We start from the raw sequence: 26,886 nt of genomic DNA on the forward strand, positions 1-26,886 counted from the left end.
CTGCTGAGGAGGCAGAGCCCAGGAGAGAAGGGCACAGAGCCAACAAGGAGCCAAAAGTTACAGGTCCCCCAGGGAGTTCTTAAACAGCCACTGGGCTACAGAACAGAGGCAAGAAACCAAACCCACATGGTGGGACCTCGACTGCCCATCAGACCTGGGAATTGGGGAGAAAAGACCTGTCCTCACGCCTGATTAACTCTGAAGAGGAGGCAACTCCAGGGGCGGCTTCCGGGCAGCAATGCAGACCGGCCAGGGAGGGGGGACCTGAAACACCTCTGCCAGAAGACGGGTGAAAACGCTATTTGTCTCTGAGACAGGGGAGCCTGGGAGAGTGATTTCAGGGAGGAGCCACGGAAGGGGTGGCTGCTCCCAACCCTGCACGCGCATTCAACTCTGCCTGTCCAAGCCCAGAGGATGTGAGTTCCGTTGGTTTGGGGTGGGGAGGGGGCGGCCTGGAAGAGAACATCCAAAAGGCCCTGGATGGAGCCGATGCGGCAACTGCCCGAGACGAGGGCTCCTGGGACCGCGTGTGCCATCCGAGAGGGGAGGGCGGGACACAGGCAGTCCAGGCCCCTGGGGGCAGCGCTCCCATCGGACCTGCGTCTCTTGTATTGGCAGGCGGGTTCTTTACCCCTGAGCCCCCAGAGAAGCCCGAACCAACATTACCAGGCACCTACTGAGCGCCCAAACACGACAACATCTTCCATATAAGATTGCTTTTTAATCCTGATACCCTACACACTAGCTATTGTCTTCATTTTGAAAAAAAAAAAACAACAACAACTGAGGCTGAAGAGGACTAATTAACTTGTCCACGATCTCGTAACAACCAAGACAGCTGAGACCAGAGGCTGTCTGTATCCAAGGCTCATTCTCTCTGCACAGCACTTGACCCCCTGCCTTGATTACGCCCCAGAGAAAGAGTCTCTCCAGGACCCGCTCCAAGGCTGGCTCCCGGAGGGCCGCGGGCAGGAGGGCTGGGCCGGCCCAGTGGCGTTAGCCTGGCACGGCTGCCGCCTCCCTCGCCCTCTGATTGGAGGACAAGCCTGCGCGCCTGTGTTGTCTCTTTCTCAGATGAAAAACCAGATGGTACCCGGTGGTGGGCAGGGTTCCAAGGATTTGATGCCAGAGCCTCAACCCTTGTGGTTTGGGTGTGTGTGTTAGAGAGGGAGATAAATATTGTGGAAAACCCACGCAGTCACTCACTCAATGATGATAAGCCCCGGGGTTTATAAAGGACAGCTTGGCTCCTTACAAGTGTGAAAAGAGATGGGGTGGTGGTGGTGGTGCACACCCACAGTGCACCAGACTGAGGGGCCTGACCTTGCACGAGGTGGGCTTTAAGAACATGATGACAAGGAGCTGCGGAGGGTTGGGGCTGTGGGAGGATGAGGGAGGTGGGGTTGAAACAGGTGGAAGGCTGGGGGCCCTGTGGGGGGAAGAGACCTGACTTTGGAGCCGGCACCCGTCCTAACATTAACACTCCACTGCTCACGTTCCAGGTGACAAGGGGCGGCAGAGACAGACATGGGCGGTGAGCCCGCCTCCTGGAGACTGGATGGCTTCTGACTGCTCCCCGTGATCTGCAGCGCCTGCCCCCCCCAAAGACAGGGGGCCCCTAAGCCCTCACGGAGGGGCAGCTTCCGTCCCGGCAGTGAGGAGCGGAGGATGGCCCAGGTCTCTGGGAAAGGGAGGGCTGGTTGGAAGGGGAGGTTTTGAGGCTGGAACAGCGGCTGCCCACCTGAGGGGTCTCGTCCACTCGGACGCTCACAGAGCGCCCCCTCCCGCTTTGTGGCCAGCCTCACGCTGGCTCTGGACCCAAAGGTGGACAAGGCGCAGCTCCGAGCCTTGAGGAGCTCCCAGCGAGGCCAGGGAACTGCACGCGGATGAGTCTGATTAACGCCACAGCACGGGGTGTCATGGGGGGAGCCCCTGATTCAGCCTGGAGTAAGTGAGTGCCTGTCAGACTCTGCAGCAAGGGGAAGGCATGCGAGGGGTGCAGAGCTGTGAAAAGTGCTCAGCGTCTGCGGGGGTCAGTGGCCAGTGAGGGTGAGGCAGTGGTGACAGAGAAAGTTCCAGAAGGGAGATTAGAGCAGACCATATTTCGTGGAGGAGTTTAGAGCTGCCTCACACAGAGAGAGGCATTCCTAAAGGGTCCGGAGCTGGGAAATGGCAGTCAGGTTAACCTTAAACCAGACTGAAAGAGTCAAAGACAGAAAAGCCTCATGACCTTGGGGCGAGCCTCAAGCTGGGAGGCGGCCGGGCTGGATGGCGGGGAGGGGGCTGGTGAGGGGCACCTCTCTGTGGACAAGTGGTCCAGGCGCCCAGGGCTCCAAGGTGAGCCACCGAATCCCCCGGTGGGAGCCCTCCCTTTTTTCATGGGATGAGATCCGAAAAGGACTCGCAACAGTAGAATTGGGAGTCCTGGGAGCTGGAGAAGAGAGGGCAGGGTGGGGATGTCCCCGTCCAGCTGGGCGCGGTGACAGCCGCGGGAAAACGCTGAGCTGGCCCTGGCGGGGAGCCCCGTGGAGCCAGGGAGGCACGTGAGCCCAGGGCAGGCTCCCAGGCAAGAAAACAGGCCTCAGGACTTCCCTGGGGGTCCAGTGGATAAGACGCCAAACTCCCACTGGGGGTCCGATCCCTGGTCGGGGAACATGCCGCCAGGTCTCGTAGAGGGAGGCAGGGTTTTTCTAACGGGCAGCAGGGTTTGAAAAGCTGCAGGAAAGGACGGCAACATCGCTCCCCAGGCTCAGCGAACCGAGGCACAGAGAGAACTTCTCAGGCACCGCGCCTGGTTCACCACGTCTCACTCTTCAGCTACTGAAATCTGTCTGCGGAGAACTGGAAACAGCTCTGGGTCCTGGTCTATTTCTGCTAGATGTCAAGGAACAAGAGAGGAGGGGGCACTTGGCAGTCCTCCCACCCCTGGGCCTGGCCAACTTATTACACACTGCCTCACAGACGCGAGGAAGCTGGAGGCACTGGCCGTGTGATCCTGGGGCTGGGGAACAGTTGTCGGGGCCAGGACGGGATCCACTGGGCCTTACGGGTCCTCAGAATGGGAGGCCTTGAGGGAAACAGGCGGACGGGTATCACTCTGCATCGTGGACTGTGTTAACGGAAGGTGGGGACCCTCTGGGCCGTCAGTCCTGCCACTCGGCTCTCTTGGGAGAAAGCACCCATATCCCCAGCCATGCAACCCTGGGCTGGATGGGCAGTGAGCCCCGTGGACCTCAGGACCCGCACGGCTGTTGGTGCCTCCAGGAACCGGCTGGCATCTGACTGCTTCTGCTGCAACCCCCGCCCGCCCAGGGACAGGAGGTGGCAGAGCCATTGCTGCTGGCACCTCGGCCGGATGTGTGGGCACCCCACGCAACTCCCCCCTCCCCCAATCTCTGCACAGGGAGAGCGGGTGCTGGGAACTGGGCTCTTCATGGGGGCTGGAATGGAGGAAGTCGGGTGCCTGGACACAGGAGCCCTGCAGCAAGCAAGCACGGGCGGTTGGCTCCACCCCTGCCCTGCAGATCACTGACCTCCAAACAGTCAGGAAAGGGCAGGACTCTTTGCTGGGTGCCCAGTAACCTTGGACGTGGGGAGGGGAGCTGGCTGATCAAGGAGCTCTGTCGAGTTGGGTATGAGAAATCTGGCTGAAGACCCCTGGCTTCCTCCCTGGTGGATGGTCAGAGCCCAGAGGCCTCTCCATGGGGCTGGCACGCTGTGGCTCCGGGAGGAAGCACCACCCGCAGGGGCCTGATGGCCAAGGCGGCAGAGGGATACCGCCAGAGGGCCCCCTGTCTTGGGGATGCTGAGAGTCTGAAAGCGGCCTGATGAGGGCAGCAGAGCGGCTGCGTCCCTGTCGGGGAAGAGTCCGGATGCCATGGAGCAGCTAAGCCCACGCCCCACAACCACTGAGCCTGTGTGCTGCCACTACTGACGCCCGAGCACGGAGGAGGCGTCACCTTCAGTCTGTGACTCGTGACGCCAGCCCGGAGGCCTGTGACGCCTGCCCGTTCGTTCCTGGGGGAGGCTCGGTTCGGGAGGGCCCTGACCCCCACCTCCCTGGCCGAACCTCGGGAAGCAGATCCATGGGAGACCAGGGCAGGCCTCTCCCAGGGAGGCTGGGTGTCGGCAAGACCACGTACCGCTGCGAGAGGGCCTCAGCCAGCAGACTTTCTCAAGGGGGAGAGGACCCAGAGTCACCCTTGGAACTGGTGCAAAGTGCCGATTCCTGGGCCTTGCAGTCTGAGATGCTGCTACATTAGGTCTGGGGTGTCACCTAGCAATGTTTTTTTTTTTAATAATTTAAATTTATTTTTGGTTGCACGGGGCCTTCGTTGCAGGCTTTCTCTAGCTGCGGTGAGTGGGGCTACTCTTCTCTTCAAAGCATGGGCTCCAGGTGCACCAACCTCAGCAGTTGCCACTCCCGGCCTCAGTAATTGTGGCGCGTGGGCTTAGCCACTCCATGGCATGAGGACTCTTCCCGGACCAGGGATCGAACCCATGTCCCCTGCGTTGGCAGGCGGATTCTGACCCACTGTACCATCAGGGAAGTCTAGGAATCTATATTTTTCATACGTGCCAGTGATCCTGGAACCAAGCTCTGAGACCCAGTGGAGTGAGACTTGTGTCCTGACCCGGGGAGAGGGAGGGCTGAGCAGCGTTCCTGGAGGCCGGTGACCTGTCCCTGGGGTGGAGGGCAGCCTCCTGAAGGGCAGTGAGCAGTTCTCCTGCCAGAACTGCTCAGATGTCACAACTTGGTCGGGGAGGGGGGAGTCGGTGAGGCTTCCAGCCATGATCAGCACCCAACCTGGCCCACTGATCACGTCCCTCCTCCTGTCAAGGTTTCCAGAGAACATCTCAATCCGCAAGTTCTTCCCGGAGCTCAACTCAGAGGCCCTGCAATGCCCTGTGACCTGTCCTTCCGCCTTCATGCAGCATCTGCTCGGCGACGCCCTCTGCAGCACCCCTCTCGGCACTGCGAGCCTGATTAAAACGTGCCTTGGTCTACTCTAACCCATGAGAGAGCCCGCCCACGTGCTAATTAATCAGATGTCATCACTGATCTGCACCCTAACTGCTCGCCCCGTCTCATCGCGCCCGAGTCCCAGGCACCTCTCTGCTGCCTGCACTTCCTCTGGGGTTCTCTGGCTCCTGCGTTCTCCTAGGGGCCGGCCTGTGGGCTGGGGGACGCGCCCTCAGGTACCTTCAGCCCCTGCCCAGTTTGCAGGGCCAGCACCTCTGGCTGGGACACCAGCCACACGGAGGAGCGCAGTTATTACTTTAGGAGTGCTTTATTTAATTAAACCATTACTGCCAGGGCCCTGGGGCACTGTTTAGAAAGACAGCAGATTCTGCTTAGAATAGACACCCTGTAACAGAGAAAACATTGCTCAGGGAGGGGCACGGCCTCCCAAGTCAGCAGGGCTGTTGCAAGGACTATGGACTCATCTGTGCCCCGAAGCAGCGGAGAGACCAGAGCAGGAGGAGGAACACGGTTCAGCATATACAGCTCTGATCCTAGTTAGCACAGAGTATTTAAGAACAACTCATATTATCCTTAGAACTCCTGAGAGGCTGCGATGCTTCCTTGACCACAGTTCATTCCCAGACTTTTTGGGAAATGAAGCCAAAAAAAAAAAAAAAAGAGCAAGGGAGAGTAGAGATCTGAAATTGACAGCTGGGGCATTTCCTTAAAGAATACAGAGTCTTTTTTTTTTTTTTTTAAGCTGTTTGCCCAGAAATGGGAGGTTTTGGAGCAGAGGGGATACAGAGATGACCAGAGCTGGAGGATTTTGGGAGCTTTCCCGGAGAGGCGTCTTCTTTTTTTCAAAATGAATTAATTCGGTTGTGCTGGCCCCTAATGTGACATGTGAACTCTTAGGTGCAGCATGCACGTAGGATCCAGTTCCCTGACCAGGGACTGAAGCCTGGCCCCCTGCATCGGGAGCTTGGAGTCCTAACCACTGGACCACCAGGGAAGCCCCTGGAGCAGCTTCTTGAGACGACTGCCTGAAAACACACCACACACACACACGGGTCAGTGGCCAGGACCCACCCGAGGCGCTCGTGAAGCAAGGAGAACCAGCTTTCTTACCCTCTGATCTCGCTGAGCACAAATAGAGAAGCCTGGCACTCAGGGTGTGCCTGAGATCAGTGTGAAGCGTGGATAAAAATGGCCCAGGAAGAGCGCAGTGCAGAAGGTCCCCAGCGGGGACGAACACTCCCCACAGAGACCTACTTGGAAGTTTCCCAACCAAATTGGCCTGTGCCTGAGCGTGGGCCGTGGATATATTCTTAATATGCTCCATGAAGCTTTCCTGGCTTGGGGCTGTGTGTGTGTGTGTGTGTCTGTCTCTGATGCCCACGCCAAATCCACATCGGCCTGTTTCTATACAAGCCCGGCTCTGGATTCCCACTTACACACGAACACGCGGATACTAGAATTTACCCAAGAGATGGGCTTCTAAAGGTTCTATTTATAAATACTTAATTTTCACAGAACAGTGTTTTACACACACTAGGGAAACCAAGAACTCAAGAGAAACCTGCCGTGAGTCCTTCTGTAAAATAACAAACTGTTCTGTAACAAGTAATTACCCCTCGGAGTTTGTCTTTTACGTTGGGGTTTTCATACGATGGGGCTGCTTAGAAGCCGAGTCTGCCGGCAGCGCCCGCGACCAGCTGCGGCTCACAGATGACTTTCCTGTCAGTGCCCGTCTCTGGGCCTGGGGAACCAGGGGCAGGGAGAAAGGACGAGACACCAGACAAGCCAAACCGACAGCTCCCCACAGGCCCGGGGTATAAGCGGCCGGCGCCCAGGGCGAGTCCTGTTTGTAAGGACGCACTGGTTACTTTCCAGGCGACAGAGCGGGGGACGTTCCAACAGGGTCAGAGAGACACTGAAGCGGTCGTCAGAAGGGGGTCTCGGGAGCTGGAACTGAGCTCCCTTAGCCCAGCAGAATGGAAGGAAGGCAGAGGGTCCCAGCTCACCCGGGGAGCAGCTTCTGAGGCTGGGGGAGGGGGCGGTGGGGACTGTCTGTGATCCCGACTCCCGCCACTTGGTGTTTTTACTGGGAGCTGGGAGCTGGTGGCACAGGGGAGTCAGCTCCGTCCTCTAAGCTGGCGGGTCAGGCATCAGCCATCACAGAGGCAGGACGTGGGGCGTGATGGATGGCGAGCTTAACGCCGGCGGACAGAACCCATGTCCCCGAGAACCGCATTAAGAACAAAAACAAGCAGCTTCTCACTGCGCTGGAGGAAGCTGGGGCCAAACAACGCAGGGCACCAGGTTAGGGCTGGGGAGGGGGCGGGTGGGGGATCACTGTGATCCAGCGAGGGGGCGGGGGCGGGGGGCGGTCGCTGTGGTCCAGCGAGGGGCGCTACCCAGGTCTCCTCGGAAAGGTGAGGGCTGGTCTGGAGCAACGCTGGGCAGCGTTGGGCTGGCATTGGGCACAGGCACCAATGGGGGGTGACGGCTGCGGGCCCTGGGGGTGCCCTGACAGGAGCTCCAGAGACAAGCCATAGTGTTGGAGTGAGTGACAGTGTAATCTGAATTTCATTTAGAAAGGGCGGGGGCTGGCGTGGTGGAGGAAAGCACAGCAAAACACCAGCGGCCGCTCCGCTCCCGGCTGAGCCGGAGTGGCAGCTCCCCAGGAAAAGGAAGGGAGAAAAATGCAGGCCCGCCCCTGTGTTATCGATTTCCCTGAAAAAGAAGAGACAAGCTAATCCTTTAAAGTCAGTCATTTCAACCTGAGCGCTGGCCACTGTTTGAAGTTAGAATTTGCTCAACATCAGCGTCTGTCTGGGGAGTGCATACACGTGGTCTTGGGGTGTGAGGCATAAATGTTTTCTTCCTAGAGACCCAGGATTGCAGGCTGGAAGCAGAGATTGGGCACTTGGGGGGGGGTCCACACCCTGGGGCACAAGTGTTCCCGGGGGCCCAGAGGAGCCGGCGGACGACCACAGACCCCCACCAACTCAGGGTGGGCCCAGCCTGGGGTTGGGGGAGCTACTCCACGGGCCACACCTTCAGGGGGTTGCCCAGCATGACTGGCGAAAGGGGAGGGACAGGTGAGGTGCAACAAAACCAGACTTCCAGGACGTCCCCGGTGGTCCGATGATTAAGAAACCACCCTGCAATGCGGGGGACACAGGAGTGACCCCTGGTCGGGGAACTAAGGCCCCAGGTGCCTCGGGGTGACTGAGCCCGCACGCCACAACTAGAGAGTCCACGCACTGCAGGAGGCAAAGGACCAGATGCAGCCACAAAAATTAGAACGAAACAAACCGACCTTCCTGGAGCCTCCAGAACGGGATGAGGCGCAGACACTGGGAGAGGAAAAGGAAGAGAAAGAAGACAGCGTCCCTGGTAGCCTAGGCAGGTCCCCAAACAGTCCCCCTCCTACAAGGGAGGCGCCTGGATGTCCCAGACCCTGTGAGGCCCCATCGGCAACCCCCTCCTTGCCCCAGGTGGCCAGGAACCTCGCCCAGCTTGTTCTGGTTTGGTGTTGGGCTGAGTCCCGACCCATGGGACTCAGACAGGGTGATGTCCCCAAACAAGGGACTACCAGGCTGTTTACTGTGCTGAGGGCTCAGCTCTGAATTTGTGGATGGAGCCAACCCCTGACTCCTCCCTGGAGACGGCTCATCCTGCCAGCATGGTGCTCGCCCTCCGGGGCCACGCCTCTGGTCTCGATGGCTCCTGCTTCCTTCTGGGTCCCCCACCCTGTGCAAATCTGGGCACAGTGCTCATGCTGTCTTCGTTGGAGTTGTGCTCTGGGGGTGCAGGCTGGTCTCCTGGGATGGTTCCCGAGAATCCCCAGGTCCTATAAAGTCACTGCTGCCGCTGAAACTTGTCGTCTCACCCTGACTTTCCCTCCTTGCTGGTCCCAGAGCCTCTGGGCCACCTCCTGCCCCAGAACCGGTGAGAATAAACGTGCAAGGGTTGACAGCGGTGACCCATTTATTAGCAGATGCCACAGCCCCAGGGCATCCGGGCCGCTGCTGAAATAACAGAGCGAGAGGCTGTGGCAGGGAGGGGAGACGTCCTTGGGCAGATGTGCGGAGCTCCAGCTATTCACGAGAACGGGAGAAGCCCTCCTGGCCACCAAGGACTGAGGGGCAGCAGGAAGATGGTGGGTCTGTCAGGCGGACGGCGGGACGTGCCAACATGGATCACCAAGCAGGCCCCATCCTGGGCAGCCACGCCCTGACCTCTGCAAACATTAGGCTCCAGGACTGGTCAGCGGGTCCCTTCGTATCTGCGCCCTCATCTCTGCCTGAGCTCAGGCCCAGAAGGACCTTCAGCGCTAATCTGAGTCCGAATCAGACTGACCTGCTCCTTCAGGAGGAGATGGGGTACAATGGCACCCCACTCCAGTACTCTTGCCTGGAGAATCCCATGGGCGGAGGAGCCTGGTGGGCTGCAGTCCATGGGGTCACTAAGAGTCGGGCACGACTGAGCGACTTCACTTTCACTTTTCACTTTCATGCACTGGAGAAGGAAATGGCAACCCACTCCAGTGTTCTTGCCTGGAGAATCCCAGGGACGGGGGAGCCTGGTGGGCTGCCGTCTGTGGGGTCACAGAGTCGGATACGACTGAAGCGACTTAGCAGCAGCAGCAGCTCCTTTAGGAAGAAGAGTCCAGCAGGCAGAACCCCCCATCCCCCTGCAGACCCCAACACACACCCTGCTTCTTCAAGGGGTGTCTGGCGGGAGAGGCCCCTCTGTCTGGCAGAGGGTGGGTGCACTACCCTCCCAGGTCACCCGGACCCTCGAGGTGGATCTCCCAGCTCCTGCGTTCAAGGCAAGCCAGGGTGACCTTGTCCTGGTCCAAAGCGGCCCGCAAGGGGCCCCCCGCCCGATGCTACCAGTTTGTGGCCGGGTCTCCAGCCAGGATGAGCTCCGCTCTGCCATCTGCGTGCCCGGTTCCGCCCGACCTGGCCTGCTGGGCGGCCGGTACCCCAGCAGCATTGATCCACTTGTGAGCAGTGGAGGTTGCTCCTACAGCTGGCTAGGAGCCCTCAGCGCTCGGGGAGTCCCACTGCCCCCCCAGGACTGCCCTCTGACACTCTCGAGGAGCTGACGCCGATGGGGCCCAGGGCGTGGGGTGCAAGTGAGGCTGGACAGGACCGCAGGAACAAGGACAAGACAGCCAGGCAGTGCCCTTGACTCGAGGGGACAAGCAACACACGTCCGTCCTGCTTCCAAGACACTCGGGACAGTCTGATTCCTGAATGGGACTCATTTCCATACGACCCTGTCATTCAACAGTGGCCCCTGACTCCCCCTCACCGTGCAGGAGAATGAAATGCTAAATCCTGACTTTGTTTCCTACCCAAGTCGGAGACACTGAGCAGAAAGAATCCCAGGATGCTCCCCAGCCTGCAGGCAAGGTTTCGGGTTTGAAAGCGCTGGGGCATCAACACTTTCCCATTTGATCCTTCAGAGGAGCGGGGTGGGGTGGGGTGGTGGGACTGGGGATGAGGCGGGGATCTGAGGATCAGATCCGGATGTTAACTCGAGTGGGCCCTCCAGATGGGGCCCAGGTCACCTCTGGCCCCAGCTGTGGCATCTTGCTGGGATGCCTGGGGGGCACAAGTGACTTGCGGGACCACCCCCGACTTTACAGCACCCTGTGGCTACTCCAAGGAGGGAGGAGACGGAGAAACTGACTCAGATCAGCTGCACTGGAATCACAGGATGTGGATGGAGCTCGCGGGCCAAGGGAGGGGAGGAGGAATTTTCCGTTCGTTAAGGTCAAGGGCTTCGGGGAGGCCACTGGTGGCTGCAGGCAGAGGAAGCTCCCTTCTCACAAGCACTCACGATGCACACACGGGCTGGCCTCCGAAGGCAGTTAATATCCTAAGTGTTCTCATCCTGTGTGTGCATCTCAGCAGCATTCCCGGGGAGGCACAGAAGAGATGATTTCCAAGGACTTTCTAAAAGCTAAATCATAAAGTAGAAGCCAGACTATACTGGCCTGGAAAAGACAAAAAGTGGCTATCAGAGATCCTTTGAAACAGGCAGGCCGGGCAGACGCACGGTTTCCCTGAGACAAAGAAGTGACTGTGTCTGGAGTGGGAAAGGGACCTTAAACCCACCTGCTGTCTTGCTCAACGTGGCAGCAGAACAGCCGGCAGAGAGAACCACCACAGGGGCAGGGGTGGGGCTTCCCTGGTGGTTCAGTGACCAAGACTCCGCACTTCCAATGCAGGCGGCCTGGGTTCCATCCCTGGTCAGGGGACTAGATCCCACCTGCCGCATCTGAGAGTACACATGCTGTTACTAAAAGGAACCCGCATGCTCCAACTGGGACCCACTGTAGCCAAATAAATATTTAAGAAAGGAAAGAAAGAGCGAGCTGTGGCGGGAATCTCGAGCCTGGAGGGACAATCTTCCAAACATGAATGACTGCGGTGGTGGGTGGGGGGCGGGAAGGCGAGGGAAAAGGATGCCCCTCGTCTCCCACGACCTAAGGGCCCACCTGATGGAGCAAGGACACAGGGGTGAGCCCTTCAGGCCAGACTTGGGAGGGAAGGCGCGGTTAGCACAGAGCACCCAGGACCGAGGAAGGAAGCCCAGGTCGGCTGACCTCGTCCTCCAGTCACTGGGCCGCTTCCGACGCACTAACAGGGGGCGGCCGGCACGGGGACGGAGCCCCCAGTGTTTAGGGTCAGAAGGCTCAGTGCTGCGGAGGCTGTGGACCCCGGGAGCCACACGCGAAGTTGTGAAATAACTTCTGAGACAGCGCCGAAGTCCGCCTGCTTGGAGTTTCTCCAAACCAGGCAGAAGAGCGAGTCTGAACTGAAAACCTGAGCGAACAGAAGCCCCCAGCGGCAGTGGCTGGGGGAGATGGGAGGGTGTCAACACCCCGCAGGGGAAGGGCTCTGGTTCTGCTCAGCCTCGCCCCCCCGCCGTCCCAGCCTGTGTTGTGTGGATTGTGGGGGCCTGGTGGCAATTAGCGTCATGAGTTATAAGTGTAATATCTGGGAGATGAAGGCTGTAATTAATGCCTGTCTGTTTCCCTGAAGGGTTCCTTCTGTTTGCCCAGAGAGTTATTGAGATTCAGGAAGGGAGGCTTCCATCATGTGGAAGGTTTACAGGACTAAGAGAAAGAACGACTTAATAAGGCAATAATAATGGTGCTAAATAATTCACCGGGCCCGTGGCAGCAGCCGGCACTCCCCACGCTCCACGTCTGTTTTGCGGATGGGCGGGGGGACGTGCTGGATAGACCCTGCACAGCCTCCAACAGCCCCACCAGAGAAGGACCCACCTGAGGGGCTCCCCCGCTGACCCTCAGTCTTGGACCTGCCCCCAGGTCTGTGCTGAGCCTCTCCGACCCTTTCCTCAACCTCCTCTTTCTGCAACGTCGGTCAGAGATCCAGATGGGTCCTCACACTCACCGACGCTTTTGCTTATTCTATCAATCATGGTTTGTTGAGATGCTAAGAGGCTAACAGGCCTCCAGTCTTCTGGGGGCCCTGTGGAGTCCTCTGCCTGCCCCCAAGGCTGGCGAATGGAGGTGGGGGTGCGGCTGGGAAAACCTGCCACCCAGGTCCCACTGGACCTCGGGTGAGATATAGTTCTCCGAGAAGACAGACTCCTGGCTGAAGCAGTCAGTCAGACTGTTCCAGAAACAGAGGAAAATGAGTGTCTCCCGGACCACAGGACTACCCTGGGGGCAGGTCTAGAGGGTGGGGCTAGGAAGGTGGAACCAGTCCTGGGGGTTAGCCGAATTCAGAGCTGAACAGCACAGCCTCAGCAGAGCTGCGGAACAGCTGGCAGGATGCAGACAATTAAGGGGCCGGCCCCCTGCCTCTCTCGCAGCTCTGCCTCACGCTCCCCCTCAGCCAGGCGGCCACGTGTCAAGCTGTGTGTCACCTAACGCCCCTAAATCTGTGTCAGGGCTGAGGAGCACCAAGAGGAATCGGAGAGTCTTAACAGACGCTGCACACGCAAGAGGGAACCAGTTCTGAGTCCCGCCTGCAAACCAGGCAGAGACAGATACCCGCCTCTGGTTTATTACCCGAGACTCATGGGGCGTGTCACTCAGCTCCACCCCTCTCCAACCCCCAACCTCTCCGCAATGGCACAAAGCAATCAAGACTGACGGAGCCTGGAGATTCATCTTCCCTTGTCTACAGGGAGCAGGGGAGACAGAGAGCAAGCGGGGCTGATCCCTCCTCGTGTGCGAAGCTGCCCGTAATCAGGGTCTCCATAAGACAGCTCAGCCCCACCTGCCCAGCAGGAATCCTGGGATCCACTCACATGCTCGTGGGTTGGGGGGGTGGAAGGTCAAAACAGGAAAAGCTTCCAGAAAACCAGCCCGGGGCCTCTTAACGGGGCTTTGCTGAGGGTGCCCTGAAACCCTGAGCTAAGTTTATGAGCGTTCGTCACCCTGGAGCTGGCACTGACTTGAATGCCAACTCCAGACCACATACGACAGAGGCCTGGTGGCCTGGACACTCTGAGGCTGGCGCTGTAGTGACACGATCCACCTTCCGACCAGGACCAAGAGCCGGGAACCAGCCAGGGTGTGGAGCTGTGTCAATGCTCCTCTCTGGGGAGAGCTCCAGCCAAGAGTGAAGGCGACTCACAGGCCCGGGTCCCCCCTGGCCAGCCACTCACCAGGTAGATGCGGTAGGCGTCCACGCGGCGCAGAGGCCCCCAGCACGGGTCCGTGTCGTTGTACTTGCTGTCGGACTCCACGCCGCACGAGTCGTTGCCCAGGGCGCTGCTGATGAAGAGAATGGTGGCTCTGTGTGGGCCTCCCTGCTTGGCCGGAAGCCGACAGAACCCGCCTTTGTCAACTGCGGGCACTCGCCGACCCCCAGGTCCTGCCCCGCACTGCAGCTTTGGGTCCCACGATCTGACCCTGCAGGCTTTCCCGTTTCTGGGGGCAGGCACCATCCCCTAATTCCGCTGCACCGTTTCTCGGCCACTCGGGAGTCCCCGGTGGGAAGCCCGGTCCCCTTCCCAACGGGGCTGGGGAGGGACAGTGTCTCCGCAGGCCAGGACGCACGGCTGGCCGGGGCACGTGCAGAGAAGGGCCTTGGACACCGACCTGCTGGGGACGCTGATGGAGTCGCTCAGTGCTGGGCTTCCGCCCCGAGAAAACACCATCCTGACTGCCTGAGGGAGCCCGCCTGGCTGCAGCTGGCAGGGAGGGAACACTCACCAGGTCACCTGCATGAGGGAGAAGGGCACGGCTGCGGCGTAGATAGCCAGGTCCCCGTACAGGTAGATGATGATGCAGAAGTAGAACAGATTGACCCCCACTGGAAGCAACAGAGCCGTCGGTCAGGGAGCCAGCCGCCTGCCTGCTTTTCTCACGACGGCGGCTCGCTCTCCGAGCGGCGTGGGGAAGGCCTCCCCCAAGCCCTGCCTCTCATTCTGGCTGCCTACACTGTGATGCTGGCAGGGGATGCGTCTGCTCGTGACTGTCACCTGAGGGTTGGGGGGGCCAGGCTGGATCAGAGGTTCTGAACCCAGACCGGCTGCAGAGCGAGCGTGGGGCACACACCGGCCGCGGAGGACCCGGAGGCGTCTGCGCTCGGGACAGGCTGCCCGGTGAGGGCGGGCGGGGAGGAGGGGGCATGGCCCGAGGCAGGGGCCTGAACCCCCGGGCAGGCCTGGGCCGGGGCTCCTTTGCAGCCACATGCAGGGCTCCAAGAGAGAAGACTGAGGGACTGAAAAGCAAGAAGATAACAGGGAGGGGCCCAGCCCCAGAAGCTGAAAGTCACTCAGTCGTGTCTGACTCTTTATGACCCTGTGGACTATACAGTCCATGGGATTCTCCAGGCTGGAATACTGGAGTGGGTAGCCATTCCCTTCTCCAGGGGATCTTCCCAACCCAGGGATCGAACCCAGGTCTCCCGCATTGCAGGCGGATTCTTTACCAGCTGAGCCACCAGGGAAGCCTGGAAGCTAAAAACAAGAGAGTAAAAAGCCCTGGATTCCCAAACACTGAGTGCTTCCTCCTGAATGTGGCCCATCACCAAGCACCCATGGGCGAGGCTGGCCTGGTATGCTCGGGGCAGGGAGCGGCTCACTTTCCTTCTTACTAGAATCACCTGCGGGGAGCATGCTGATGAGGAGGGTCCCTCTGCAGAGGCCAACCTTGGCTCTCTCCCCCAGGGAGGGGCCTGGACTAGGACCTGGGAGCTTGGCTCTGGTCATGATCTTGCAGCCTCATTTCCCGACCCTGGCAAGTCCCTGAGCGCCTCTAATCCTGTCCAGTGAGAAGAATTCAGCCCGGGTTAAATTCCACACGTGACTCTGGGTCTAAGGGCCAGGTGTAAAAGTGCTTTAAAAAAGCATCTGAGCCCTATGACCTCAGGGTCACGGCCCCAGACAGCCAGCCTCAAACTCCTGTTCAAACTGATGGCTTGTTTTCGGTGTCACTGATCTCAAGCTGCTGGTGTTGCTGAGAACAGAAAGAAAAATGAAGTGACAGTTCCCTTCTAATCCTGCTGGCTCCAAAGAGCCTCTGGGTCCCCAGGGGCGGTGGGAGGGGAAAGTCAGGGACAAGTTCCTCCTGGGCTATTTGAGATTATCTCTGCTCCTAGGAGTCTAGGGAGGGAAAGACTCAGAAGACACTGTTCTTGGAAGAACCCTGGAGGGCTTCAGAGAGCACCAACGGCCAAGCTCGGCGGCCCCTGGGGGTGGTCACCACTGCTCACCCGGGCTCTGAGTCCGGCTCCCCCTCAAGTCCTGTGGGGGGTGGGGGTCACCGCCCCTCCCCGCTCCCTGCCTTTCCTCCACCCGCACTGCACTCCTGTCAGCTGTTTATAAACTGCCACTGGCCCTCCCTGATCAATCAATTTCATTACCAGACACAAGGTAGGAAGATCCATGCACTTCCTTGAAGACCGCAGCGGCCAGGCCTGGCATTTCTAACTACAGGACTGAGTCTGGACCCCAGGGAGCCTTGTGTGGAGGGTGGCAGCCCTTCCAAAAGTAAGGGGACGATAGGTGAATTAGGATTGAGTTGAGCAGTGGTTCCAGTTTGGGGAAGGGGGTGGCGACTGTGCCCCCACCTCCTGCTGGGGACATTTGGCAAAGTCTGAGGACGTTTTTGATTGTCAGGACTGGGCAAGTACTACTGACCGCTAGTGGGGACAAGTCAAGGGTGCTACTCAAAGTCCTACAACACGCAGGGCAGGCCACACGGTGAAGAAGGGCCAAGCTGGAGAAACCCCGGAGCAGACGAGGGGAGGGAGTCCTGCACATCTGAGCTGCTCTCGAACGAGTATGTTCATTTTCTATCAGTTTCGGGTAACCTACAAGTCTAGGCTGTGGGGCACACACACGCAACGATATAAAAAAACCTGAAACTTCAAGTTCCTAGAATTCTTATAAAGAAATCAGAGCGGACCGTAAATCACGAAGGTTAGGAAGGAGGTTTAAGAGGTGTATGCCCTCGCTTCGATGTGCATTCTGTTTCAGAAGCTTGCGTTTGGCAGGAGGCTGTGCAGTGGCAGTCTCTTATAATGAGACAGGGAAAGAGAGGCAGGACGAAAGCAGAGCACAGAGGGCCCAGACACAGCCGTCTCGTTCTGATGAGTTCCGAGAGTTCTTGCTGAGGCTGGTCCGGTGGGGAAGGGTGGAGGCAGGCTCTGGGGTGACCTCGATCACCATCGCCCGTCACATCCCACCACAGTGATAAGTGGATGCTTGATGTCCTAAGAAACAGCCAAGAAGATTCTAGTTTCCACAGTCCCTGCCTCAGCTCCAGCTCAGCACAGCCACATTCAAGACCGGAAAGAGCCGGTGGAGACGCTCCCCTCTGCACAGAGCGGGGCTTGGACGAAAGGGCAGAAAAATCTCCCAAGGTAACTGCAAGGTCAAGCATTTCCCGAAATGTGTCCGACTCTCTGTGAAGGTTCGGGCATTACAAAAACTAAACCCTTTAACAGATCATCTCCCAGAAGAACAAGATTTGGAATGGAGGCCTAAGATGTTGTTGCCGGAACAACCGACACGGACGGCAGCATCTGAGCTGGCTGCTGTCCTTGCGATCCCACCGGGCAGCAGGTGGAGCACGCCAGGAGGTCACGATCAGCCTGCAGAGTCCAGACGGCAGCCCCGAGCACAGGCTCCTGGCGCCCTCTGCTGGCCACTGTGAAGGCACCCTCTCCACACACAGCCACACACCACCCTGCCGTCACTGCAGGGGGGTGCTCTGAGCTGTCCTAGACACAAGAGTCCAGAAGAAAAGAGACAAGGCACAGGCAATCAAGAAAGAAGCAGAGAACCACCAGCCGCCTCCACTGGAAAGCTGTTTGGGACCCAAACTCTATGAGCCATAGTTGGTAGTGAAAGTCAAAGACGCTCAGTTGTGTCCGACTCTTTGTGACCCCATGGACTATACAGTCCATGGAATTCTCCAGGCCAGAATACTGGAGTGGGTAGCCTATCCCTTCTCCAGGGGATCTTCCTGACCCAGGAATTGAACCGGGGTCTCCTGCATTACAGGCGAATTCTTTACCAGCTGAGCCACAAGGGAAGCTCCCCCTAGTTGCTAAATTGTTTTTAGTGTCTGACTCTTTGCAACCCCATGGACTGTAGCCCACCAGGCTCCTCTCTCCATGGGATTCTCCAAGCAAGAATAGTGGAGTGGGTTGCTACTTCCTTCTCTGGGGGATCTTCCCGACCCAAGGATTGAACCCACGTTTCCTGCATTGGCAGGCGGATCCTTTACCACTAGCTGCTTTTTTACTCCTGATACACTGAACAGGGAGGGAACCAAGAGAACACCTTGAAGGGCTTCAGGCCTCCCAGCAAGGTGGCTTCTCAGGCCAAGAATCTGTTCCTCTCTCTCCCGTGCCCCGTCACCAGGCGAGGTGGAACCCCCGACCCGGGTGCCCCGGCCCGCGGGAAGGCACCAGCTTTCTCCGCCCACTCCCCACGCAGAGAAAGCACCCTCACCTTTATTGAAGAACATGGAGGCCATCTGTCCCATCTCCACCCGGTCTGTGATCTCGAAAAGGTTTGATCCGCGTCTCTCTGTGGAGCCAAGAGGAAAGAGGGGGGTGTTATTTTTTCCCATGAGGACAAGCTCCTAGGAGGGGTGCTGGGTTCGCTGAATCCTCCAGAATAATGAAATCCCAAGGGGCTCAAACTCTTAAGAAAACTTTTCCTTCTGTTTCCTGCTTGAAACATTTTTAAAAACACCCACAGAGGAGGCTCCCTGGTGGTCAGGACTCTGAGCTTCCATCGCAGGGGTCACAGGTTTGATCCCTGGTTGGGAAACGAAGATCCCACGTGCCTCCAAGTGTAGCCAAAAAATAAATAAATAAAGGAAAAGAGAAAATGTCTATAGAAAGGGAGCCAGGGATGCTCACTGTGGGGTGAGTGGGAAGGCGGGGATGCCTCCCTGGCTCAGCTGGGCTCTGGGTGTGTGTCTGTCCCGGGGGCCGGGAAGGAGGGGAGTTAGAGACCAGACACGGACTCGGGCTTCCAGGGGCCGAGGTCAAGGGCCCTCCCCAAGCCGCAGGTAACAGTTGGCGGCAGATCCAGTAGCGGGGATCCTGGCCCGGCTCCGCTGTATGTTCCCTGCTGCCTTCCTGGGATCAGCCCTCAGATGGGAAGTGCTCTCAGAGGGTCTCTGCAGGGAGAACCCCCGCCCCCACCCTGAGCCATCTCCATAAGGAAGGGGAACCCCGTGGACCAGAGGGGAGTGCAGCCCAGCCCAGAACCCCAAGACTTACGCACAGACAGGATGGGCCGCTTCTCTGCCCGCTCGTAGGTGTCCTGGGCGAGAACATCACTGTCAGAGGCCGAGGAGGAGTCGTCGTCTTCCTCCTCCTGGGAGGGGGCGGGATGCAGAGGGTGAGGAAGACAGGAAAGAAAAGGGGACACCCAAGGGAGAACCTGCTTGCTCTGTTCTCTCTTCCTAGAAGGTATCTGAGCAGTGGGCTTTCCATATTTCCAGGCTGTCCCATCAGAGGGTCAGAGGTGCTCAGAGAGAGAGGTGCAGCATGGGTCCTGGGATGAAGTTTCCCAGGTCAGAGCGAGAAGGGAGCAAGGAGGGAATGCCGAAGAGCACCAGGGGAGCAGGGAGCAAGGAGGGGATGCCAGGGAGCACCGGGGGAGGAGGGAGCAACAGCAGAGGCTGTGCATATTCTGGAAGCTGACATGGCTGCGAACTTCAGCTCCTCGCTAAGGTCCAGAGGGGGTCCAGGTTCTGGAGAAGGAAATGGCAACCCCTTTCAGAATTCTTGCCTAGAGAATTCCTTGGACAGAGGAGCCTGGTGGGCTGTAGTCCATGGGGTCGCAGAGTCGGACACGACTGAGTGAGTAACTCTCTTTAACGTTTCCGGGTCCCAGAGCTGCCCACGGTCAGGAGTGGGGTGCGGGGAGAGCCCTGGCCCACTCTCTGCACTCGGCGGCCCTGTGACGGAGCCCGGGGTGGCCCACACACCTGGCGGGTTTCCATCCTCTTCCAGCGGAGCTGCGCGTTGGCTGCCCCCATGGCCTCCACCACAAAGGTAGTCGTCACGAAGCTGCAGGCAAAGGCCATGGGTTAATCGCCAAAGGCAGGGAGGAGGTTGGAGGAGATACAAAATAAAAGGAAAAGTCGTTGAAAACCGGACCCGACCAACCAGCCAGCCCAAAGCATTCTCTCTGCTGATGAAGGAACCCCAAGTTCCAGGATGGGTTTGACCCTGTAAGAAGGGGTGCGTGCCTCCACGGTGCCTCGCGGGCTCGCCCTGATGTCTGCTTATATTTAGAACGTATTTCAGTGCACAGGAGACCAGGGTGTGAATCAAGCTGATGGGAAGGACAGCGTGTGACCTTGGGGGAGAGGTGACTCGGGGGCAAGGTGATAAAGCACCCCAGGAGGGGCCTGCTGGGGGCAGAGGTGGGAGAGATGGGGGTAGAGCGACAGCAGATGAGACTCTACACTGGGAGGAGGCGGCTGGTCCACAAGGGGGCCGCCCGGGGCTTCAGGGAAGGGCGGCGGGCAGCTCTCACTTCTCCTCGCTGGGCAAGCGGCCAACATGCTGATGAACGGAGCACGGGTGTGGACAACTGAAAGGGTGCTTGGCTCTGGAATCACCACCCTCCCCATTTTGCTTCGTGGGGGGGGTACTTTTAATTACTTTCCTAATAAGATGGCTATATTAAAATAATTGTTATTTTAATGTTAGCTATTAAAGTAAATGAAAAAAGAATACAATAAATCAACATATTTAACTGATAAATTAAAACATATAAACAGACAAAAATATGTTAATATTTTAACAGCCTAATAATCTGGCCCGAATCAAAACAGAGATTGGGAGGTGGCGTCGGACCTTTGTGAGAAGTGAGACTAGAGCGAAGAGAATCTACTTTTTTTAAGGAAACCGGAGAGACCGGGGTGACAGCAAGAATGCTCTATGAGCAGACGTTACGGGGCAGGGCCGGGTTCCTGCTGCTAAAACCTGAGTGACCCCACCCCTGCTGAAACGGAGCGGGTGGAACATTCAGGAACATGCACCTCCCTCTTTCTTGAAGCTGCTGGGCAGGCGGGCTTGCCGCAGGCCCCCCTGGCTCACCTCGGGTGCTGGCACCTGCCGCAGGCTGGCAGTCAGGCGGTGGGCACAGGGGCGGGGTGTGGTTGCCCAGGAGTTAACCCACACCCAGTGGGGGTGGGGCAGCCAGCCCTGAAACTCCAGCCACCGCAGCTCCTCCTAGAAAGGCTTCTCATTATCTTGCCTAAGTGACCATTTTAAGGGCTTTCCATTGCCTCTTCTTTGGGGAAGTAAAACTAAAATCCATCTTAATTAAGGCATAAAGAGGCTCTTGTGGCTGCGCTAAGCCAGCTCATGGATCATGCCGAAATATAATGGGTTGGAGGGGCGTGGCGGCCCCTGCCTGGGTGCCCCCAATAACCACTTCCCTTTCAGACGGCTGCCTGCGCTGAAGGTCCTTTGAAGGGGACAGTGGAGTCACAGGAGGACAAGGACGTCTAGGGCTCCTGGCCACAGAGCTTGCAGGACATAATGAGCCCACAGCACCTTGAGGCCACATACAACCCCCCGAGAGGAAAACACGGGAAGAAAGAGGAAAACAGGGACATTTTCCCACCCCGTGCAGCCTCCTCTAGGTCTTAGTTGACTTCAGCTACTAAATTCTGTGGGGATTCCTGGGTGGCTCAGTGGTCAAGAATCCGCCTGCCAGGGCAGGAGACGTGGAGTCAATCCCTGGGTCAGGAAGAGGCCCTGGAGGAGGAAATGGCAAGCTCCTCCAGTATTCTTGCCTGGAAAATTGCACAGACAGGGAAGCCTGGCGGGCTACAGCCCATGGGGTTGCAAAAGAGCAACTACACAAGTGACTTCTTGTTTAGTGACTAAACAAGAACAACAAAATCCCTCTCTGGCCTGGGGCCCCGCCTGTGAGTTCCCCGAGGAGTGGCCCGTAGACGCAGCAGCTGCCGCATCCCGGGTGAACCACGCACACCTGCTCACGGTGCGGGCGCCCCGAGGGCTGGGCCTCCTGTTTGCTGCTGGGCACGAAGCCACGTGAGATTAACACCTGAATATGACTGCACCTGCCTGCTTATCGCTGCTCGGTGAAACTACCTTAAACAAACTCTAAATTCCAGGCTGATTGCCTGGATCACCTGAAACGATAGTCGGCATCTCTTCTGTGGCTGGGTGGGAATTTCTCAGGGAACGAACATTGATGGTCACATTCAGAAATTATCGGCACGGCAGAGGAGGAAAGCCAGCCGGGGAAGAAACACGTGAGCCCCACATGAGACATCCTGGAGCCTAACTGGAGGTCTTCGCCTGTTTTTTTTAATTCTGCTAATGTCTTGCTGTGCCTCGGGGTATGTGGGATCTTAGTTCCCTGACCAGGGATGGAACCTGTTCCCCCTGCAGTGGAATCTCAGAGTCTTAACCACGCTGGACTGCAAGGGAAGTCCCTGGAGGTCTTAACTTTCCAGTGATCGGGGGTGGGCAACTACTCCATCAGCGTGAACCACCCCCGCCCCAAGACCTTTGGGCCTCCTCTCCTTGCTCTGCGAACCTGTTACCAGATGTCTCTGTCAGACGGATGGAGAGAGCTCGGGCTCCCCGGGGAGGTGCCCCAGTTTTACCCACAGCATCTCCACTCCAGGATGGCCTCTTACCTCATGAAGCCCAGGAATACCAGCAGCACCAGGCTGACTAGCCACCCGGCTGTGGCAAAGGCCTTGGGCATGGTGAGCGCACCGGTGCCCACGATGAGGTTGAACATATACACCAGTCCGACCTGGAACCGAGAGAGTCAACATCTGAGCCCAGAAATTGACAAGCCTCACCACCCCCAATGGCCCCCAAGGGTGGCGATGACAAAACCCGTGGAGACCAGGAGGCCTTAGCCAGGAGGGCACGTAAGAAGGCAGGGCTCCTCTCGGGTTCCAGGGAGGCGGGATCTGCAGCTGGACGCTGGGCGACCAAAGCCCGTGGTCCATCCGTCTTTTCAAAATGTCTCTGGGGCTCGGTTTTACCCTCCTCTTTCGCGTCATCACCCCCATCACTTCATCAGTGCGTATTGTTTGGAGCTGCATCTTAGATGGTAGCTATCTGCTCAACCCGGCTTGCAGGTTTCCCGAGGATGGGCCAGCACGTCTGGGGTGACCTGGCACAAAAACCAACCCACACTGCTGACCCTCCAAAAAAATCCTACTTTTCCAAGGCCACTGAGCATGCAACCCAGTCCTCCTCCACCCATCCTTGCAACTGCCCTTTGGGACATCAACATTCATGCTGGTTCCCTTTGCCCGCCCTTGTTTTTTAAATTTGAGAGGAAATTCCCCAGCAGTCCAGCGGTTAGGACTCGGTGCTTCCCCTGCTGGGACTCAGGTTCAATCCCTGGTTGAACTAAGATCCTCCTGCAAGCCTTGTGGCAGGGCCAAAATTTAAAAAAAAAAAAAATTGAGATATACTAATTCATGTGCCATAAAAATTCAGCCGTTTAAAGTACACAGGTTTTCAGTATATTCACAAGTTCTGCAGTCAGCACCACCATCTAATTCCATTTCATTACCCCCCAAAGAAACCCCCTACTCACCGGGAGCCACTCCTAACTTCCTGTCACCCCTGGCAACCCACCTCCCAGTGGAACTGCTGAGTCACTGACTTCAGGTTTGAAGCTTGAGTTCACACCAACTGGACTCCAGCTCAGCTAATTCCAGTGATTCCCTTTTCAAGATCTCCACCATGAAATTCTTTTCTCTGACCCGAAGCCTCGGCTCCCACACCCTGTCCATCCTCACCCATCTGCCTTTGTGCTCCGTGTGTTGCCCAGTCCCCACCCTCCCTCCCCAGGCCTCCCACTCCGCCGTGGCCTCACTGACAGTCGGCTGGTTCCTGAAAGCTGGCACTACCCCGCCAGCTCCCCACATCTTCCCTGTTCTAACCTTTCTGACCCCGGGCCTCGGAGATGAATCAGCATCCGCTTCCTCAGTTCCCTAATATGAAGCTGCTAAAGGCTCCTGGAATTAAAAAAAAAATCCTCACGATGAGGGCACTTCCCTGGTGGGCCAGTCGCTAAGACTCCTCATTCCCAAGGCAGGGGCCCAGAGTGCATTCCTGGCCAGGGAACTAGCTCCCACCTGCTGCAACTAAGGTTCAAAGGCTGCAACTCAAGATTCCGGACGCCATAACTAATATCCGGTGCAGCCAAACAAACAAATAAATAATAAATAGCTTTTTTAAAAATTAAAAAAGCAATTCTAACGCTGAGTCCTCTGACAGATGAGGGTCCCTTCCACTGTGGTTGGCGGCATCAGATTTTCTTTCCTCCTCGTGGTGGACTTGCGAGCACATCCCACGTAAAGGCTCCAAACCTCAGTCTCTAAAACCCAGACCTGGGGCACCCGTCTCTCTCAAGTGAAGGCTGTACCTCTAGCGATGCTACAGAGGTAACGGAGACCCTCCGATGCACACTCCCCAAGCCTCACCCCTCCCTTTCTCATCTCCCAGTACCGAGCAGCTTGCAGGATCTCAGTTCCCCAAGCAGGGAGCGACCCCTGGGCCTACGGCAGTGAAGCTGCAACTCCAGGGACTTCCCAAGCCTTGCCCCTTTCGAACTCAAAAATCGGTGCCTCCTCCCTCCCCTCCTTAACCACCGAAATGAGAAGCCTGAGCAACTAGAGTAGCCCCCGCTCCCCAAAACTGGAGAAAAGCCCACACAGCAATGAAGACCCAGCGCAGCCAAGAAATGAGATTAAAAAAAGCAGCAGCAGCTATATCGTCTGCTTTCATTTCCCATAGTTTGTGGTTTCCATCCCTAGAACTCTCTTGAAACTGCGTTCTTAAAAAATCACCAAGGACCAAAAAAACAAACCAAAAAGAAAAATATAATCACCAATGACCTCCTAACCCAACGGCTGCTAGTCTTTAACCTCTCTTCCAGTTCTGACATTGGCAGTCTCTTTCTCTCTGCGTATCTCGTCCTCAGCAGCGTCACTCGAGCCTACGGCTTTAATTATCACGGGGGACAGAAGAGGAAGGTGCTTCTCTTAGTGCGAACCTTTCTGCCTGCGAGTCCCCTCCACCTAAACACCCCAGAATAGCCCTAGAACTCCTTTCCCTCCATATCTCAGTGCTGGCGATTTTATTCCTAGAAGCCTTCACAAAAGCACTTGCAAAATTCTTTGGAACCGTCCCTCTTCCCTCCATCATTAGGCGAGGTGTACAGAACAGATGGAAAAACTGGATTCCAAGAGCACGAATGACTTCCGTGGGGCTGGATGAACTGAGAGTAGGATGCTCAAGGGTGTGACTTCTTGACTAAAAGAGGATTGGCTGGGGAAGGCGGGAGCGGGCGGCCCACTTAGGAGGTCGGGCTGAACACACACACATAACTACCCATAAAAGAGTCAACAAGCACCTACCATGTGGCACAGAGTCTGCAGTGGGTACTGCTCTCTTTATAACTCAAATGAATCACTTCTGGCCTGAACTACAACAGCAGGTTCCTAACTGATCTCCCTACACCCCACTAAACCGTGTGCTGCATTCTAAATCAGAAACACTAAATCAGGACCCACTCTCAGATGAGCCTCAGTTGGATTTAAAAGGAAGAAGAGAAGTAGGGAGTGTCGGTCACGGCCTCGGGGTAGGGGTTGATGGGCCGTCGGAGTGCTGGACAAACGGGAGGGCGTCCTCTAGAGAGGACACAGCTCTGCCCAGGGCACCGAGCTCCTGCGCCTCCCACCCAGCCCCTCATCTCCCACCCACCACGGGACGGGGCGGGGGGGGAGGTGGTGCCCACTCCAATGCCGCGCCCATTACAAAGCCCGTCCCAGCCTCCCAAGTCCATCTTGCTCCCAGTCTCAGAGCCCTGGATTGAGAGCACTTCTGATGCCCTAGTCGGGGTTTCTGGTGTTGATGTGTTTCTCTTTCCCGTTACTAAGTCTGAGGCTCGCTCTGTCTCACTGCGTCTCTCTGCATTTCTCGGGGTGCCTGGCACACGGCCTCGAGACGGGAACCCTCGGGGGTTCCGGCTCAGTTCCCTCTGCGGTGAATCTGACGGTCTTCATCCCAGTCTCACTTTGATCCCGGAGGCAGATCCCAGTCCCATGTTAAACGTCCCAGTCTCATTTCGATCCCTAGACGGATCCCAGAAAGATCAAGAGAAGTTGAGCTGTCTTCCTCTGGCTCTCGATGGGATCACACGACCAGCACGAGGTGCTTCCCCTGCTGAGAGTCCTGGCCCAGGGAGACGTTGCAAGAATGAATGTGAAGGTGACGGCTAACCTTCTGAATTGACTTTTCAAAGATGTGAGTGTCCTTAGGCTCACTTTGACTTTGTGTGTGTTAGTCACTCAGGCATGTCTGACTTTTTGCAACCCCATGAACTGCTGTCTGCCAGGCTCCTCTGTCCATGGGATTTCCTAGGCAAGAATACTGGAGTGGGTTGCCACTTCCAACTCCAGGGGAATCTTCCTGACCCACGGATCGAAACTAAGTGGATTTTTTACTGCTACGCCAGCTGGGAAACCCCAACTTTGACTTTTGCTGGGGTTAATTTGAATCACCGGGACTTGGAGGGGAGTACCTCCAGGTGTGGGCGGGGGTGGGTGTGGGTCAGTGAGCTCGCCCAGGTCTGCTCGTTTGCTCACTTACTCAATAGCTACTGAGAGTGTCCAGTGATCCTAGCCCTGTGCTCAGAACCTGGGGGACGACAGGGAGCAAGACAGGCAAGAGGACACAGACAAGAAAACAAACAACGGTCACCACTTTGGAGAAGTGTTTGGAAGGAAAGAACCAGGGCTCAGTGACAAAGAATAATGGGGCAGCATTTCCGGGAGAGGGCGGCCTTGTGGTGACATTCCAGCCAGGACCTGAAGGCTGAGCGGGAGCCATCCAGGCAAAGGGCCAGGGAAGAGACTGGCAGGGATGAAGGCCGAAGGTGGGAGAAGCGGAGGGGTGTTCCGGGAGGTCTGAGGCCAGTGTGGCTGGAGCACGGCCAGCAAGGCTGCAGACAAGACTCCCTGGCCCTGGTGCACGGGACAGGGAGTCCGATGCCACTGCAGGAGTCTATGCAGGGCACTGAGAGACCAGGCCCGGGTGAGGACCTAGCGTCTGGTCTTCCAGCAGCTTCATTCCTCGAATGTCGCACTTTTTTTGCCACACTGCAGCACAGTACATGCGTTTGTGCACACTCAGTCGTGTCTGACTCTTTGCGACCCATGGACTATAGCCTGCCAGGCTCCTCTGTCCATGGTATTTACCAGGCAAGAATACTGGAGTGGCTTGTCATTTCATTCTCCAAGGGTTCCAGACCCAGGGATTGAACTCGCATCTCTGGCATCTCCTACACTGGCAGGTGGATTGTGCCACTTCTAATTCCCCAATCAGGGATCGAACCTGTGACCCCTGCAGCGGAAGCATGGA

The 26,886-nt window shown here is 57.4% G+C and overlaps 1 protein-coding gene across 2 annotated transcripts in view; it reads right to left on the reverse strand.

The window, feature by feature from the left end:
* Positions 1 to 26,886, reverse strand: part of TMEM104 (transmembrane protein 104) — a 56,643-nt gene that overhangs the window by 22,685 nt on the left and 7,072 nt on the right. For both annotated transcript variants that reach the window (XM_061392900.1, XM_061392901.1), the window contains exons 3-8: positions 22,131 to 22,252; positions 19,431 to 19,512; positions 18,718 to 18,814; positions 17,936 to 18,013; positions 14,184 to 14,283; positions 13,634 to 13,742 (exon numbers count right to left, since the gene is read on the reverse strand). In XM_061392900.1, the coding sequence (XP_061248884.1) occupies positions 13,634 to 13,742; positions 14,184 to 14,283; positions 17,936 to 18,013; positions 18,718 to 18,814; positions 19,431 to 19,512; positions 22,131 to 22,252 (588 nt within the window). The remainder of the gene's footprint in view (positions 1 to 13,633; positions 13,743 to 14,183; positions 14,284 to 17,935; positions 18,014 to 18,717; positions 18,815 to 19,430; positions 19,513 to 22,130; positions 22,253 to 26,886) is intronic.

Source organism: Bos javanicus, chromosome 19, assembly GCF_032452875.1.
Source record: "Bos javanicus breed banteng chromosome 19, ARS-OSU_banteng_1.0, whole genome shotgun sequence".
In the NCBI taxonomy this organism is placed as follows: domain Eukaryota; kingdom Metazoa; phylum Chordata; class Mammalia; order Artiodactyla; family Bovidae; genus Bos; species Bos javanicus.